Source organism: Electrona antarctica (assembly GCF_951216825.1).
Source record: "Electrona antarctica genome assembly, chromosome: 18".
Lineage (NCBI taxonomy): Eukaryota > Metazoa > Chordata > Actinopteri > Myctophiformes > Myctophidae > Electrona > Electrona antarctica.
This window is the reverse complement of record NC_136799.1, coordinates 19442792-19462159: the sequence shown is the minus strand read 5'-3', so window position 1 is coordinate 19462159 and position 19368 is coordinate 19442792. Positions and strand designations below refer to the sequence as shown.

The following is a 19368-nucleotide window of genomic DNA, read 5'->3' as shown; positions in this document are numbered from 1 at the left end:
CACAGCCATACCCATAGCATTAGCCGGCCATGGTTGTGCTGAGACTGCTCAATGCTGAGCTCCATTGAGAATAGGTTTAAAGGGGTTGAATGCCTTCTGCTGAGGTAGGGCATCCACCAACCTCTCTTTACATGCCACCATGGCCTTTGTGTCACCCAACAATGATGGCACCAGAGCACCACAGACCAGGAAAGGTCATTGTTCAGCGCACCAATGGGAGGGCATCAAATAGTCAAACCTTTACGTGTATATGTGCAAATGTGTATGTGTGTTTGTGTACGTGTGTGTGTTTGTGCGTTGTGTGTGTATGCAAATGCAGAGGTGAATGCATGTCAAGTGAATGTCTGTCACACCTACTGCAGCCTTTCTGCTTCTGCTCTGAGTGAGGGGGGACGTCACACAAACAAGGAGCCAATCAGAGATTGGCTGTTTGGATTTATGCCAGGGGTTTCAGGCTTGTAAGACTTTTAGTACAAGTGTCAAAAGCCGTGTTTTCAAAAAAACAAAAAGCATTCTCACCTGAGACGACATGCCCTACACACCGTCTGGGTTTTTCTGCGACCGGTTAATCCGGGAGCGAGAGAGGAGAGACGGGGAAGGGTCCCTCAACAAGCCCCTGCGGTTCAGTGGCCAGGATTTCACCGCCCTAAAGCAGGAGTACGTCCAGAAGAAGAGCCTGTTTGAGGATGAAACTTTCCCAGCCACCGTGGAGTCCCTGGGCTACAAGGAGCTGGGTCACAAGTCCAACAAGGTCAAGAACATCGTCTGGAAGAGGCCCAAGGTAAGAGGATGCAGAGGGGGTTGATGAGGAGGTTGGCACTCTGAAGAGGGATGCTCATTAAAGAGGATCACGGCTCATGCATGTGTGTGTGGGGTGGGGTTTGACGTTATCTTCAATAATACAAGCGTCAATGCCTTTTCGTGGAAATAATGGGATTTTTCCATCTTGATGACAGTTATCAGTGAAGTAATGTCAGCCAGGAGAACCATCTCTCACTTATCTCTTCTAATTTGGGGATTACACATGGAGGTGAACAGTATATTGGCACCAGAGCAGAAGGAATGCTCCTCACCAATTCTCCATTGATGGAGTAGAGTTATGAAACATGTATTCCTGTTATTCCTGTGTTCTGAATGTGTCTGTAGGAGATCTGTGACAATCCTCAATTCATTGTGGGAGGAGCCAGCAGAACCGACATCTGTCAGGGAGATCTTGGTAAATATTTTCTATATTAAAAAGTAATAACACCTTTAGGTTGTTGTCACTTCAAACTGAAATCACCCAATTCAATTAATTAAGTTGTGCTTCTTTTTACATTCAAATGTATTTATCTGGTTGTAAACCTGGAAGGAAATAGTCTACAGACAGGGGCTATAGCTGCTAGATTGGTGACCTCAGGAAAAAAAGAAAAAAAAAACGTAATTTACCAAGAAATAGAATAAATGGCCAGGAATTTATATTACTGATCCAAAAATGTATTGACATTTACTAGGCATGCTGCTGTGACAGAGAGTTTAGAAGTACTATCTTTAAACAGGTCACAGCTATGATGCCTGCAACACTCAGTATGCCCACCAAAGGATTGTGGGCTATCACACAGCATGATGCATTGACACTGCAAGACACTGAGGTAGCATTCAGAGCATCCGCAAAATAGCACAAAATAGCACAGCATAAACGGAACATATTGGGGTACCAGTAGAGGCAGAGCAGTACAGAAAACAACCCAACAAGCCCCCCACACATGGCCTCTCCGCCTGCAGTGGCACCCCCTTATTATGCTTATTGTTTTGGAAGGGAATCCAGCCAGCAGCACTTCTCATTGTTGTTCCATCCAGACCGTGCATAAAGGGCACCAGGCGGGACAAAGGTCTAGGCAGACCCTGTTGCCTGCTCCCCTCCTGTTGAAAACCTTACATTGTTTATAGCACTCTGACACACACCTGGATAATCAAAAGTCACATGTCAGCACTTGCAGGTGGTCTTTTCCTCTACAACACAAAAGGAAAATAGTTTGTCATAGAACACACTGTTGGCTGTTTGTTGTTGTCATTTTAAATAACAATGGTCCAGGTAACAGGTATGGTTAAAGCATTCTTTGTAGAATACCTATACCGTACATAAGTACCGTTTTAATTTTTGGTATCATTACTGGTTTTAAGGCAACAAAAATGTTACTACCCCATTTCAACTACCCCATTTCAACTGCTGCCCAACCCTCAATGCACTGTAACGGTTCTCTGAGATTATTGCTTCTGTTGAGGTTGCTCTTCATGGGTCACATAAATAGCATGTCATTACCCGGCAGTGTTGCATCTCTCAGTGTCTGTGTCCCTTATTGTGAACTAAATAGTAGTGAGTAAAAAATGAGTCATGGGTCAAAATGAGTAAAGAAAAGGTCACAATCAAGGTCAAGGTCAAAATTACATAATCTGTCATATATCAGGAACATGGTCGTGGAAATGGGAAACAAAATGTGCCCATAACCACTTTCAGCATGGCGTCCATACTTTGGGCATGTCATAGGCAAATTTGTTAAAATATTTCAATAATTCAATGTGTTGTGAGCCATTTTGCAGCTATTTTCACGCTATTTTCATTGTAGAACAAAATATATTAAAGGGGAATACCATTCATTTTCAAAATTGAACTATGTCATTAATATACCTTAGAGTTGTTGTGTGGAAATAATATAAAGTGCCCCCTTCTGTTTAGCCTAGAACTGGAGGTCTAGAACTTGGGGTCATGTGATCAGTGACATCACGCCGGTGTACTCTTTGGCCTCCAGTATTAAGTGGTTATAGAACCAAGCTTAGCAAGAGATGTTGGTGCAGACAGTGTTTGTATTTGTAATGTATCTATTTGTGTGAAAGTAGCCCCTGGGTGGGACAGAAAATCTGTAATGAATGGGTTTGAACTGAGCAGTGTGCTTTGTTCAGGTGACTGTTGGCTGTTGGCTGCCATCGCCTGTCTGACTCTGAATGAGAAGCTCCTCTACAGAGTCGTTCCAATTGAGCAGAGCTACTCTGAAAGCTATGCTGGCATCTTCCACTTCCAGGTTAGAAATCACTTCCTAATGATAGTGCTGTGAATTTTCATTGAAGGATTACCTCACTCCCAAAAAAAAATGTCTTATATTTATACTCACCCCATGATGGCTTGCTTCAGAAAAGGAGAATTATCGTTTGTTCTCCAGTTGAAAAAATATATATATTATAAACTCCAAAATAACATTCACAGTATAATCCCAAGTGTCCTGTATCCTGTCCGTGTCCTCAGTATTTACAGTATATAAATGATAGACATTTTGGGGGTCATTTTGGGGCTGAACTATTCCTTTAAATAGCCTTTATATTATGTTCCTTGTTTCCATTCTAGTGATCTGGTCCATTGTATTGAATTCATTGCCACTAACACGGGGCTCCTTCCACAAAGCTCACAGAGGGAGTGTGTGGTTTATTTGGTACGTGTTAACCTCAATCTTTAATCTCACCTTGTCTGTGTCTTCCAGTTCTGGCGCTATGGCGACTGGGTTGATGTTGTCATCGACGACCGCATCCCCACCTTCAACAACCAGCTGGTGTTCACCAAGTCGGCTGAGAGGAACGAGTTCTGGAGCGCCCTGCTGGAGAAGGCCTATGCCAAGTAGGTCTCAGAACAGAACAGAGGAAGGGAGAGAAGCCTTTTGTGCATATTATTTCTTTGGGCAGGCACATATTTTCTTATATCTTCATGAGGAGATTAATATCTACTCACCTGTTGGGCTACAGGTAGATGCCAATGGGCAGACTATGAATGATGAAACAATTCTTTGAGACACATACAGGTATTTCAGGGGGTGGCAGAATCCACCATGCCTTCATAGGGTGAAAACAACACAACTTACCATTGGAATTGCATTGGGGAACCTACATGTTACATTTTATGGGTTTATTTCATCATTGCGCAACATATGGTATGGTACAAGTATTGTAGTGCAGGTAATTGCAACAACGACTGATGCTAAGAAAATGAAAACGATTCTGCCAATAATCATATTCTTTGAGACACACACATTCAAGTTTTTGCCACACTGGGCAAGACCTACTTGTAGAGTGCATAGCTGGAATTTGGCAGAAGTACCGCTCAAGGAAATGATGTTGACGCTTTACAAATATGTTTACATTCTGCGTGTATGAAATAAGTGTTGTGATTGGTCGAAAACTATCGTATCCGGGGGAAATACATCTGACGGATGTTCCGGACCGACACTTCCGGCTATGCAATATCTGCCTTATATTGTGACCAGGCTTTTCTCTTCGCAGATGAGTAAGGCTGTTTTTTTGCAGGGTCAAACAAAGAATCACGTTGATCCCCTTCCCCTATTCGCTCATACTAGGACAATGGCATATGTGTAGTCAGAAGAATACAAATCTGTTGTCACATAATTGTCTCTTGTTTTATGACATTGGACATTGGGAATCACTGTGCTATAGTACTATATTTAAATTCTCTCTGTAACATTACTTCTCCTCCAGGCTTCATGGCTCCTATGAGGCCCTGAAGGGTGGCAACACCACTGAGGCCATGGAGGACTTCACTGGAGGAGTGACTGAGTTCTATGAGATGAAGGAGGCCCCCAAGGAGCTGTACAAGATCATGCAGAAAGCTCTGCAGAGAGGCTCCCTCATGGGCTGTTCCATTGATGTGAGTTTAAAACGTACAAATAGGAACGGACCTAATGGTGCCCAGTAAAGGTGCAGAGGTTGGCTCTGCAGTCTGCACCCATTGCAATGGCTACTGCCTCTACAAATAGACAGTATTCACATTCAATATCAGCTTTAAAGTCACATCACAGGTTTACATGTGTAGACGAGTGGGTGAACATATCGTTTGTAAAAGCGCCATTGGTTGTAGATTTCCATAAAAGAGAAAGAATATAAACATAACAATCAGAACCATAAAATGATATGTCTGATTTATATTAAAGAAATAAAGGTCCTGTACCAGGCTGTGACAATACATCTTCGTACTGGAAATTAACTGTATTGCAGAGCAAAAAGGAAAACCCCAAACTATTTATTTTGAAATTAAATTGCAATATTTTTTATCTGTATTAAAGTAGATCAAACAAAAATAATACAATTGGACAATTCATATCTTTTCAAAATATAAATGTTCACTTCAGTTTTTTCCCCTGCAATGTCCCTTTACATGTGTTCCAAGAGACAGGTATACCAAAGTAATACCTTTCTCTTCTCTCGAAATCAAGTAATCCCAAAGTTTAGAAAACAAAAAGGCAATGCATTGCTTGACAAAAAAGGAAAAATATGTATCCTCCTCAGTGTGAGTATTGGCTTTAAAAGAGTTTGTTTGCCAAACAACCACCACCAAACACAAACACTCTTCTTACTGCCCCAAGATGGAACCCCAGGCTGCCTCACTTCCTGTACCTTTATAGCTTCCTGGTACCTCACTTCCTGGAACTATTGCTCACATGTTTTTTCCCCACAGCTCCCCTTATGATCAAACATCGTCAACAGAAAATGGATGACTATGATTTAACTACACAAAACACCTCTGTACACTACGTTTCAGGGTTAAATTAAATACTCAACCATAGTTTAACCAATATATTCCCTTGTTATCAGTATGTTTTGTTTTCTAGTTTCAATACTCATACAAGGACAGGAAATACATTATTTCACACATTTATGTGGCAGTGTCACAAACAGACACAAGAGAAAGGAAAACAGGGTAGAAACAAAGAGGTTCCTTCCTTGTAAAGTGAAGAAATAATACATACTATACTGTTATAAAGTAGCAGCAGATGCAGATGTGTATAGATGCAGCTTAACAGCAGTTGCAGATGTGCAGCAGTAGAGAGAGTAACAGATATAGAACATAGGCTTTCGAGCTAATATTATTACATGCAGGTGGAACACAAGGAAGTAGACCCACATAAGGAAAGTATTCCATGTGAGGAAAGTAATCAGCAAAGCAAAATGATCCATGTGTAATTCGTACTTTAAAGGGTGGGTTCTCTATCCTCACACTTGTGTGAGGATAGTGTGATAAAATATCACACTTGTGTGAAGTGAGGGGCACCTGGTAATGTTGGTTTAAAGTGCTCTAAACAAACATTAAAAAGGCTGCCACATGACGAAATTCCAAAAGCCGTTAATTTAGTTCACAGGGGCGTTTGGACTCACCAAATGTATTTCTTGATGTGCTCGCCTCGCACTCCAGCCTGGTTCCTTTACCTCCAGCATCACCCGTTTGCATAATATATCATAAACCCCAAATTCACCCTTTTGGCTATTGTTTGTGTATTTCCTAATTCCTTCAGTGTTTCTAAATATATGTTCTTTGATTCTAATTTTCTATTCTCAGATTATCCATCTTAATATATGCTTTATATACTAATGAATTTCTTTATATTGAATGTTGGGTTTGTTCCCATTTATTCTTTCTGTAATACCTTGTTTTGTAAATCACCAGTCCCTGGTTCCAGCTCGCTTTGAGACTCGTACTGTGACAGGACTTGTGAAGGGCCATGCTTACTCTGTGACTGCTGTAGACGAGGTAAGCAGAGAGGGTAACGCTTGCACACCAACTTCACAAATGCAAAAGTATTGTTGATGATTAATGAGCCATAGTGTTATATAAAACAAAAAGTGCCACTCCACCAAAAACATGTGAGGTGAAATACAGAAACATTTCAGATAAAATCTTTACTCTGTCTCTGCCTGTGTCCACACACTTGTGTCTTATTTATAGGGCATTGATAGTCTAAAGTCTCCGTATTCTGTCTTCTTATGTCCATTTTGCTATCAAGTGCTTTGTTTTTCCTTCCGTCTGTCTCAATGAAGAAAAAAATAAGTCAAGTGAGCTGCCTTTGATTAAATGATAATAATTTCTCAGTGTAAACAGACCCAGCACAAGGAGAATAAAGTGCGACTGGTGCGTCTCAGGAACCCATGGGGTCAGGTAGAATGGAATGGACCTTGGAGTGACAAGTAAGTGATGTGCAAAAAAAAAAAGATTTGTTTTTGGCTTTTGTGCCTTTATTGATAGTTACAGTGAAGATGGACAGGAAAGAGGGATAGAGAGAGAGGGGAGAGACATGCAGCAAAGGTCAGCATGAACGGGACTCGAACACGCGACACGCTGTCAGGCCAGAACCTATATGTCGCATGCGCCTGGACCACTAGGCCAGCGGGCGCCGCAATTGTTTTTAATTTCTAACTTACGACAACACATTGACTTTGTACAGTGATTGAACCACCATTTACTCACTAATAATGTGATGAATGGCAGCGTCTCCGGTAGGAGACTCAAGGCTTCATGGGGTGTGTAATTGAAAGAAAGTACGTATCTTTTGGGGTGAGCTACTCCTTTAACCCACACATTCCAATTTTGGGGATATCATTATAGACAACATTTTAAATGACAAAGATTGAATCAATTCCTTTGATAATAGCTGATCTACAAGCTTGCAACACATCAAGTTGCAATGCATTGTTAGCTTGTAGACGAGACTTTTGTGGTTAATTGGCTTAGTCATGGTCAAGGTTTCTTTATTGTTACATCTTGTGTACAGGTACACTGGCGTTCTCTGTGGTTAAGTGGTTAAAGCTTCAGTGTCTGTATATATACAGAAAAGGGTACTTTAAATACAGGGACATATAGTGTGGATTGAACCTGGGAATTGTTGCATCATAGGATGAATTACATGAATTACATATTTGAGTGCCCTGTGGTTGAGTCACTAGTTATTGAGGGGCGCTATCCCCTCCAATGTCTGGCTTTCACTCGTCTATGGACTTTTAATGTTTGTCTTAAGAAACGGGTGCAGTCACTATGTAATGTGTCCTCAAGAACCACCCGTAAATGTCTCTATGGAGACCAGTTTCAGAGAGTCCTGAAGTTTGTTCCATTTGTGTGGAGAATAAGAAATGAAAGCAGTCTTTCCTTGATATATATTGATATATCTAATGTGTGTCTCTGAACGTGTTGAATGTCCAGTAACCGTTGGTTCTAAAAGTGAGGATAGATACAAAGGAAGCACACCTTGTGTGGTAGATTCACAATCAGAAATACTAAGTGCATTAGCAGCTATCAAAGCCTATTTTCATGCTTTCCAGACACCCATTTTCTGTTAACTTTTCCAACAGCTCTAAGGAATGGCAAAATCTGTCTAAGTCTGAGAAGGAGAAGCTGCAGCATCAAAATGCTGAGGATGGCGAGTTCTGGTAAGTTTTACTGATTGATTAGCCTGTTACATGTTGTGATGTCACACACCAAAATCGGCTAGGTATTTGCGGTGTGGTGCACAGCCATGTATAAAACAGGCATTGCAGTGAAGAAGTTGTTCCTTCTACTTCTTTCGTGTATCATCCTCAAATGTTCTCCTTGTCTCTGGTTCCACCCGGAAGAGTTGTTCCTTGAAGGATTAGTTTCTTGCACCCATCAGAGGTATATGTGTGATCGAAGACGAAGGAGATCTGAGCCAGATACTTCATCCTGTACCCTGCGTCTTCCGTGCAGGATGTCCTTCGACGACTTCAAGAAGAACTACACCAAGATCGAGATCTGCAACCTGACCCCCGACGCCCTGGAGGACGACAAGATCCACAAGTGGACCGTTTCTGTAAACGAGGGACGCTGGGTGAGGGGATGTTCTGCTGGAGGATGCAGGAATTACGCAGGTACACAGTGGGCACGGTGAACTCTAGAGTGGATCCATTTGGTGTGCATGAGGGCTTGGTCAGGTTCAGCTTCATGTAAACAGACATAGACAGTTAAAATGGGTGCTATGACAATGGGTATTGCATACTACAGAGATCTCCATATACAGTATGGGCACAAAAGGGACACATACAGATAGTTAAAACGGGTGCTATATGACAATGGGTATTATTAGGTTCCCAAGTTGCATCGTTCCTAAGTACTGACCGACGGGCACGTACAGGTCTAGTAGTTATGTAGAATGTCCCATTTCAAGTCTTCAAATGTATAAAAGATTATTTTGAAAATAGCCGATCTACAACCTCCACAATGCGTAGCATCGCGATGCATTTTGAGCTTGTAGAGATAGGCTATTTTCAAATGGCCGAAATGTATATAGGGCTGAAGTGGGTAATGTATGTTTTGTAATAACAATCCAAATCTAAAAAGTAACTAAAATAAATAATTGTAGTGGAGTAGTGGACAATATTTGTCTCTGAGATGTAGTGGAGTAGAAGTAAAAGTACAGAAAATTGGAAATACACAAGTAAAAGTAGGTTAAAGAAAATGAATTCAAACAATCCAAACACAGTCTGTGTATCAAACGGTTTGATGCTTGATGAATTTATGAATTCCATATTTTGCACAGACACATTCTGGACCAACCCTCAGTACCGCCTGCGTCTGCTGGAGGAGGATGATGACCCAGAGGATAACGAGGTGGCCTGCACATTTGTGGTGTCTCTGATGCAGAAGAATAGGAGGAAAGAGCGCAAGATGGGAGCCAACCTCTTCACCATCGGATTTGCCATTTATGAGGTATAATCGGCTGTCTCACTAAACTGTCTCACAACTGTCTTTGTGGAGAACCCTCGCCTCTCTGGTGCTGAGGAAGTCTAAAGTCAACCATATGCTAACTATTTACATTTAACTACTTATTCAGGCAATTGTTCCATAATATAACATTGAATACTGTATTTTACATGTATATTACACATTACAGAAGCTTTATACAGTTATACTGTACGTGTATGGCTTTCCTGTCATACTGACATTGTCTCTGTCTGCCCATAGGTTCCAAAGGAGGTAAGGAGGAAGCCTGACTTGCAGTGGAGCATCCGTTTTCCAGCTATTTCACACCCTGCACTATGTGGATTTCAGTCTTTATGACTATCTTTATGTGTATCTGTATGACGTATGTATTAACCCCTTTAGGCCTGAGGCAAAAAACACCTTCTATGGCAGGGGTTCTCAACCCGTGGGTTCGCGAACCCTCGGGGGTCGCCAAATTATTTTGGGGGGTCCCCAAATTATTAAAGAAATATATATATTTATTTATTTTTATTTATTTTTTGCAACTGAATGGCTGGAGTTTACATAGTACACAAAGTACATGCATACATTTCCTTAATGATTATATCTGGTTTCAGTATTTATTTATTAAATTAAATTAAATTATTTATTTATTATGATGTATTTTCTCTATTATTAATGAAGGTTATTTTTGCAGTCAGTTTGTATTGGGGGGGGGGGGGGGGGGGGGGGGGCGATACATGGCCAAAGCATTTCCGGAGGTCCCCAGCCAAAAACTTTGAGAACCCCTGTTCTAAGGTATAGTTACAAATAGAGGTTAAGGTCATTGTTTTTTATTGTGTCAAACATTCTCTGTGCTCTTTCCCTCCTCCTCTTTTGCAGATGCATGGAAACAAGCAGCACATGCAGAAAGACTTCTTCCTGAGCAACTCTTCCAAGGCTCGCTGTAAGTCCTACATCAACCTGCGCGAGGTCACCCAGCGTTTCCGTCTGAGCCCTGGGGAGTACGTCATCGTGCCCTCCACCTATGAGCCCCATCAGGAGGGCGAATTCATCCTGCGAGTCTTCTCTGAAAAGAGGAACACCTCAGAGTGAGTGGGTGAGGGAGCCAAGTGGGTGGCTGGTGGCAGGAGGGAAAAGATGTAAAGGGGAATGTGTACTTACACTAAAGTGTAATTGTCCCTCCCCCTAACATAAGGTCAACCTCATATAGCTTATAGCTGTGTTACTTGTAGTTATTAGAGTTTTATGCATTTCAGTTTGTGTTTTGTTTGATAGGGCTGGGTATTGAAAAACAGAGTGTATGGATACTCTATTAAAAACATCGAAAGGTCTCAAAACACTCAAATGGTTTTATTTTTGTGATGAGAATTAGTAATATATGGTCATTTGGACCAACAAAATAAATGTACGATTCTATGACAAGATTCTAAGAAACTATATGAAAAGCAGTCCCAAAACTGCAGAACCAAAATTTTATTAAATTAAAAACAATATCCAGCCCTATATATTGGCATGTAATGTAGCACATTTCAATTGATCTAAGCAGTATCCAGCTGTACTTGTGTTTCCTCAGTTATCTTGCCCTTGTGCATTCTGTGTTTTACATTTTGGATGTGTTGGTTAATTGGGGTTGGGTGGATGTATTGATCATGGGATAGCTTGGGGATTGTTGGGAGGGTTAAGAACCACCAAGGACAAACAATTTTAACGGCGATTTGATTTGTAGAGCTGGAAGAAATCGGCCCCAGTTCGAAGCTGTTATGGAATCTTTTTTAGGACAAGCGACTTCAGATTTGGGCATGCTCCGGTAAACATTTCCTTTTAGTCCATGAATTACCCCCCTCCCATGCTGCAACCTCAATAACACCACTTAATGCTGACCTGGAGGACAAGATGGCATCCAGAGGTGGTCTTCTACAGTACCTATCTGATGGACTGGGATCTGAATTACAAGCAGCAAAATGGAGGTCCTTTCAAGCTAGCTATGAAGTGGAAGTGCCCAGCAAACCAAGCACTTTGCCAGTTTTTGAAGAACAAATATTGGCTTTTAGAGCATATCTGCTCATAGGTTAAATAGTATTTGCAATTAATTCTTTATCCTGCTTGGAGTACCATATTGATAGAGGCTGCCGCTAAGGACAGCGCAATGAGTGGCAGAGGGTTATTTCTGGATTCTTTATGCCAATTTTGTATGCTTTTGTGATTGACAACATGGATGCTATCAGACACTATCTTAATTGTTTACATTTTGGGAATTATTTGCAAATACTGTTTGGCCCAAGGCACCTCCCAATTAGAATAACAGAACCTCAGTGGATAGGTAAATACAAAGTGTCCAAGAGGAGAGCAGCTGAAATCAAGTGGCAATAAAAAGACATTGTTTTCAAGAGGAAAACTAACACAGTTTTGGATGGAAGGAACAACAGGTGGTACTTAACTAATGTGTTTTCTTCACAGCTCACTGACACGGTAAGAGTTTGTGGTATGATTTTGCTCGTTATGAATACGGGCCATAAGTCTTCAATCATATACTACATGTAAAGATAAATATATTTTTATAGGATGAGAAAGATAATTCCATTCAAGAATGACTCAGGACATACTCAGATTTACTGTAGTGTCTGATATCATGTCATAAAATAATGTTTTGATTAGCCATTGATAGATTTATGGTCCAAACGAAATGGTACGCCCTGTTCATGTCGCCATGGTGACTGCTGTTTGTTCGTCTTCATCCAGGGAGATAGAGAACAGGATTGAGGCTGATCATCCAGTGGTGAGTTTTTCTCATCTCTCCCCCTCTGCCTTCAGACTTTTTACATTCAATACAAACAATTATGACACTCATATTACATTTTATGTCTCCACACAGTCCTGGAGGCAGACCTAGTCTATTCCAACTATTAGTAATTTATGTATTTATTGTGTTAATTTCATTTCAACAAAAAATATGTGCATATCATTCTTTGACTTTGCCGTCAGAGAATGATCTGCACATACTGCATTTACTATATTATGAATCTCATTTCTTACCAAAACGTTGCATTGTGCTGACAAAGGGTAGCACTCTGAAGACTTGTTCTGCCTCTCAGACACTGTCTGTTTCTCTCCACATATTTCTTCTGCCTTCCATGATGGACCCACACCTTCTCAGCCGGCACCAGCCTTGGCGGGGGAGGAGAGCGAGGAGGACCAGCAGTTCCTGACCATCTTTCAGGAGATAGCTGGAGAAGTGAGTACAGTATATGGATGGGTGACAGACAGCTAGCGTTGGATGGAGGGACTACTGCTCCTAGTGTATCAAGTATCAACAGGGGGCTTCATTCTTCATGCTTTAGTTGATGATTGACAACAGAGTGGAAATCATTTGGAACAAATGAAAGTTTTGATTGGCTTAGGTTTGGGTCTGACTTCGTAAGAAGTCGGGTTATTGTGATGCATCTAGTGTGTTGGTGGAGTGCCCAGTGCCTGCCACCTCTCACTGTCAACATAGCTATAGCAGAATGTGAAAGGCAGAGTACATAGCCTCTATGTAGTGCCTCCACGTGACGAGACACGGTAGCTGGTCTGCAGGATACAGCTCGGACCCTGGCTGAACTACACTCAGAGGAGGTTTGGCCCCCCGACATATGCAGGCCCACCGGTGTGTGGACATGCCCTAGTGCCCATGAACCAACCCCTAACTGTGGATTAATATTGCAACTGCCGGCCCAGGCCGCCGGCGTGGTGGTCCGGGCACCCTAGGCTGCAATGCCAGCCTGACAGCGAGTGAGTCACTGGTCCTGACTACCTTTGCTGCATGTCACTCCCCATCTCTCTCCCCATGTGGAGTCTGTGGGAAGGGAGTAGAAGCTAAATCTTTCCAGTGCAAGGGCTGTCAGAAATGGGTCCATCGGAGAATCGGAGATGCAGTGGAGTAAAAGGCAAGCAGAAGTGAAACAGGCCCAGGCGGTGGCGTAACCGTCTGGGCACCCGACTGGTAATCCAGTCGCAGTGTGCCGCGGGTTCGACTCCCGAGCCCGACACGGCCTTTACTGCGTGTCTTCCCCCATCTCTCTCCCGTTTCCTGTCAGTCTGTCCCTTCAAAAAAACCAATAAAAGGCGTAAGCCGCAAAAAAAATATCTTAAAAAAAAAAAAAGAAGTGAAACATTCCAGTGCAAGCCAAGCGGTGCAGGGGAGTAGTTTCACAGGCAGGTGCAGCCGAGCAATAGGGGCTTGTATTCGACAGGGAGACGTATGGTGGACAGTTTCTGCTCCCTGGGACTAACACTGATAGGGGGTGGACCTAGCAGTGACCACAAGGTGAGAAGTGGAAGGAAGACGTCCAGGGAACTCATACCCATTATAACATCCAAGGCCCCATCCCTGAAGATGAAAGGGCAAATGTGTACTCTGCCTGCGTCAGAAGTGGCATGACATATGTAAGCAAGACATGGGCCCTGAGGGTGGAGCATGAAGAGAAGCTGAACAGAGTGGAGAGGAGGATGATCAAATTGATGTGCGGTGTGTCACAGAGGGAGAGAAAGACCAGAACAGAACATGGGAGTGGTGGCCAGGTGAGGAGTGGTTACACAGGCAGACTGCAGTAGTACGGACACGTTGTGAGGAGGAAGGAAGATAATGATTGGGTGAAGAAAGTAATGTTGATTAACTCTGAGGGGACTCTGCATCAACCATGAGATGGACTGTTCAGGGTGGTAGAAGGTCACAGTGAGAATCCAGTACAACCCAGTGGTGCCTGGAAAGCAGACTTTAAACAGATGAGGTTTGGGGATAAAGCAAGAGAGGCAAGGGTGAGATGGTTTGGGCGAAGGATGCTGAAGATGGAGCTGCCAGGCAAGAGGAGAAGAGGAAGGCCAAAGAGGAGGTTTATGGATGCGGTGAGAGAGGACATGCAGGTGGCTGGAGTGACCAAGGAAGATGCAGAAAACAGAAACAGATGGCTAATTCTGATCAGGCGACCCCTGATCGGAATTAGCCGCAAGAAGAAGTTATGATGGCTTGTGTAAACAGTAAAGTAATCTTCTCCTGTTTTTCACAGGAAATGGAAATCACAGCAAATGAACTCAAGAATGTCCTCAACAGAGTGGTCTCCAAACGTACGTCTACTCACATGCTGAACTATACACTCTACCACAATACTTTACTTATACAGTATATATATATATATATATCACTATCACTTATCACTTGTAAATATAATCATGCAGTTATTACATTTATTAAACCAACTATTCATGTTTTTCAGTATTAATCAGGCAAAAGAAATGTGTTTCTAAGATGCAGTTACTTGTGTGTTGTACCTCTCTCCTCCAGACAAGGACTTTAACACTGAGGGTTTCAGTCTGGAGAGTTGCAGGAGCATGATTGCTCTGATGGACGTATCCTTTGTATCGAGCGCATCGGGCTGGCTGTCTCTAGAACGCACAACCTGCTGAGCCCCATGGCAGGGTCTATGATCCACATTGAAAACATGGATTCCCTCTTGAACTCACTTTAAAATGTCCATGACTTTGTTTAATTTCCATTTAAAGCAATATTTCTCTTTGCTGTCTATTTTGATGTTCTATTTTTTTATAACATGTTGACTCTGCTAGGTAAATGTGATTGTGGTCTTAACTGCCTCTGTTAGATGGATGGAACAGGTAGACTCAATCTGCAAGAGTTCAGACTTATGTGGAACAAGATTAAACAGTGGCAGGTGTGAATACCTCTATATCTTTCTTATTCATCCTTTACTGTGCTTATAGCTATTCTAGTTACGAGACACAGCTAAGCATCATCTGTCTTCTCAAATTACAGTTGAAGCCTTGAGATGAATTACTGTATTGTCCGCTTCGGGGCTCAGTTATGCATATTTCATCTGAACACACTGCAGTCTTTTACAGTGAAGCACATATTAAGTCTAAGATCAGATCAGGTGTAGTGAAAACAAATCATGATCACCCTTAATACGGATGTACACAATTCTTCTGAAGGCTTCAGTTCAGCAGTGAGCATTACCAGGTGCATTAGATTTACAACTTCTCTTTTCCAGGGAATCTTTAAGCACTACAACTCCGACCAGTCTGGCAGCATCAACAGCTATGAGATGAGAAACGCCGTCAATGATGCAGGTAATAACCAATGCAAAGACAAACAAGTCTTGTTGATATAAGCTACGGTCATAATATTTGGAGAGGTTGTTAAAAATAAAAACTCTATGGGGGTCATTAAAATATGCTATAGACCAGTGGTTCCCAAACTTTTTAGCCTGTGACCCAAAAGAGAAATTAGATGTTTGCCACGGGACCCAAACTAGTGAAAATAGCAGATCTACATGCTCACAACTTCTAAATTATTGAAATTGTTTTATTCATGGGATTTCTTCGATTGGTTTACAGTGTGTGTGTGTGTGTGTGTGTGTGTGTGTGTGTGTGTGTGTGTGTGTGTGTGTGTGCTGTGTGTGTGTGTGTGTTTATGTATATATATTTTTAAACAAAATCTTTTGATGATTTTCTTTTATGTAGGAAAAAAAAACAGGATTTTTACTCGAGTCATGACCCATACAAATTGGTCTGTGACCCACTGTTTGGGAACCACTGTCATATGGTCTGTGACCCACTGTTTGGGAACCACTGTCATATGGTCTGTGACCCACTCACTTATGGTCTGTGACCCACTGTTTGGGGACCACTGTCATATGGTCTGTGACCCACTGTTTGGGAACCACTGTCATATGGTCTGTGACCCACTGTTTGGGAACCACTGTCATATGGTCTGTGACCCACTGTTTGGGAACCACTGTCATATGGTCTGTGACCCACTGTTTGGGAACCACTGTCATATGGTCTGTGACCCACTGTTTGGGAACCACTGTCATATGGTCTGTGACCCACTGTTTGGGAACCACTGTCATATGGTCTGTGACCCACTGTTTGGGAACCACTGTCATATGGTCTGTGGCCCACTGTTTGGGAACCACTGTCATATGGTCTGTGACCCACTGTTTGGGAACCACTGTCTGTCATAGACCATATAGGAATTGTTTGAATTGCCTTTGCTCCATGCCTGACCTCTGCCTGTGAATGTTGTTGTCACTGTACAGTCATGTGTCTTGTGTCCCGCTCAGGCTTCCGTCTCAACAACCAGCTGTACGACATCATCACCATGCGCTACGCCAACGAGAACATGAACATCGACTTTGACAGCTTCATCAGCTGTCTGGTGCGGCTGGAAGGAATGTTCAGTAAGTCTGTAGTCGTAGTAGTCCAGGAACAGGGAATCGGGTCAATAAAGGCCTCGTTTCAGAAAGAAACAGGAAGATGGCTTTTTGCTTTTATAGCAAAAATAGCCGATCTACAAGTTCAGAGTGAGCTCGTAGATCTGCTATTTTGGTTATTTTTGAAAATATAAGATAACTAAATTGAAGATTATTGAAAATGTTCGCCTACAATGACATATGACCAGATTGAAAGTGGCTAATGAATCTACGACAAGAAAACAACTATATGGATAGTTATATACCATCCTGGGACCCCAAATGACGCCCCTGCAGGTCAACACAGTGCACCGCTAAATGCCTGTGTTTCGATTACTGTTGGAAATCCAGCCCAGTTTGGCTACACATGTGAAGTGACCTTTAGTATACCAAATTGAGTATCCCACAAAATAGAGGTCAAACAATATTTGACACCAAAAATCACTGTCAACTGTATTTTTTAGCATCCATTGTACTGAATGATTTACCTAGATAGTCAGATTTGGTCATGACACATTGTTGGGAATCCAGTACAGCTGCTGTATCAAAGTATTGTTTTCCTTACAGGGGCATTCCAGGCCTTTGATGTGGAGGGAGATGGTACGATCAGACTCAGTGTCCTGGAGGTAAGCACTTAACTAGCTATTAACTGTACCCAATTTCATGTGAATAAAACCTAGGAGTTTTGTTATGACATAAATTATCTGTAAATATCTTCTCTGTGAATTATGAAGCCATTGACATGCTTTTTAAAATTTAGAATGAATGCTTGTGGCTCAGACTTCATAAACATAAATATCATAAGCCTTTGTTTGTTAGTTTATTGATCCACAAAAAGTTTCATTGCAAAAGTTTCATTGTAAATCTGTAGTGGGATCCCATGACAGATGTAACTTCTAGATTGGCCTACAAAAAATAATTCATCCCTTTAGCGCTCTATTGAAAAGGTTGCTTAGCCTTAGACAGTATCTTCAACAGAAAGTTTTAGTCCACTCCCTCTTTCCAAATAGTCAGTTTCAAATGATAGATATCCCATTTTGAGATGCCATGCACTTATTATGTTGAGCTAACAGCTGTTGTGTCTCCCCTTTGCACGCAGTGGCTCCAGTTGACCATGTATGCCTAGAGCAAGGCCCATCTTTTCCCAGGTGAGCCCCACTCCACGAGGACCAGAAACTGCCAGCCTTTACCTCATTATTCACTGTGCCTGAACGCCGTTAGGAGCTCATCCATTTCGCCTCCACTTCCTCCTTCAAGCTCCCACAAAAACTTTGCTCTTTCCCACTCCCAAAATGTCCCCTTATTCTGTATTTTGCTCCCTCAGTTCGCTCACACTTCTTTCAATTCTCATCCCTTCTTCATCTTTCTTTATACTTTAACTCATGCCTCCTTTTCCCTCTCCTGCCTTTGTCCCCCAAGTACCAATCAGTATCACCCTTGAGTCATCAGCCCTGTTTTACCTTTTTAATATATATATATTATATATACACAAACACACACACACACACACACACACACACATACACACACAATACACCCCTTCCCATAACGCATGTACCGTACTTTTCTCAGGCATCAAACACACACACAAACCTCTCTTTTTCTGTCACGATACCTCACAAAGCCTCTCCCTAAGTTATCCATCTCTGTAGTATGCATTGTTCATCTTTCTGACTCAAAGATCCACCTGGTGCTCTGGTTGTCGCCTGCTTCTCCAGCCCCCATCTATACAGTTAACAATAAAGCAGACCACCAGTGGTGCGAGGCCCCTTCCTTCTCCTCGTCTCATGGACAGGCCACTTGGTTGGACAATGGATGATGACTTGTGGGAAAGAATCACTTTAGCAGTAACTTGCTCCTCCAAACCCTCTCTATAACTAACATTTCCATTTTCGATATTAAGTTAACAAACCCATGGTGCTACAATACCCTTTTCCTACAACAGTGCAACAAACAGGGGGCTCTCAGTGGTGGACAATGGATGAACTGCTGCATTGCGGGAAAGGAGCACAGTACTTCCAAACTCAGGCTTTCTGTTTCCAGCCAATGGTCATTCCCCAACTCCTACCCTCCCCATCCATCAAATCTCTTGACAAACTGTACAGTCTACCAAGTCTTATAGCTCTGCATGTGGATCCACAGAAGACCCTGCCAAAGAACACATGACGCTCTACTATGAGAACATCATCATTACTGTGGTTGGACTTTTCTTTAAGGCAGAGTTGAGGGCGATTTATGCTTTGTTGCGTGCAGGTCTGGGCGCACCGAAAATAGTCGATCTACAAGCGCACAACGCGTCGCAGTGCGAAGCGTTGTGAGAGTGTAGATTGGCTATTTCCGTTGCGCAAAACAATGTGCGATGAAGTATATCAAGCCCTTTACCATTATGACAAGTTATGAGGTTCTAACAGTGGAGTTGTGGATACAGCTAATCAGGTTGGACTTCAGCTTTTTCGTGGTTTCCAATTAAACCTTTGGGTCAAATGAGTGTTCTGCATTTATAATGATTTTAAACCAATAAAGAACTGTGTAGTTATGGTTTGTCTGCTTTACCAATGGCTTTGACATTAAACAAATTATCTGACACAAATGCTTGATACA

The 19368-nt window shown here is 42.2% G+C and overlaps 1 protein-coding gene across 2 annotated transcripts; it reads left to right on the top strand.

Moving 5' to 3' along the window:
- Nucleotides 1-529: 529 nt before the first annotated feature.
- capn3a (calpain 3a, (p94)) lies at nt 530-19301 on the top strand (the record flags this gene model as incomplete). Of its 2 annotated transcripts, none has more annotated exons than XM_079527973.1 (21): nt 530-781; nt 1147-1216; nt 2941-3059; nt 3513-3646; nt 4519-4687; nt 6482-6565; nt 6905-6999; nt 8158-8235; nt 8531-8691; nt 9360-9529; nt 9785-9796; nt 10406-10614; nt 12266-12302; nt 12681-12758; nt 14569-14626; nt 14844-14908; nt 15160-15228; nt 15565-15643; nt 16639-16755; nt 17335-17393; nt 17867-19301. In XM_079527973.1, 21 exons carry the CDS (start codon nt 530-532, stop codon nt 17891-17893), a joined length of 2142 nt encoding a protein of 713 aa, XP_079384099.1. In that variant the 3' UTR covers nt 17894-19301. The 2 variants fall into 2 exon arrangements, with proteins under 2 accessions (XP_079384099.1, XP_079384098.1); XM_079527972.1 differs by having other exon boundaries at nt 12681-12779.
- Between the last annotated feature and the right edge of the window lie 67 nt (nt 19302-19368).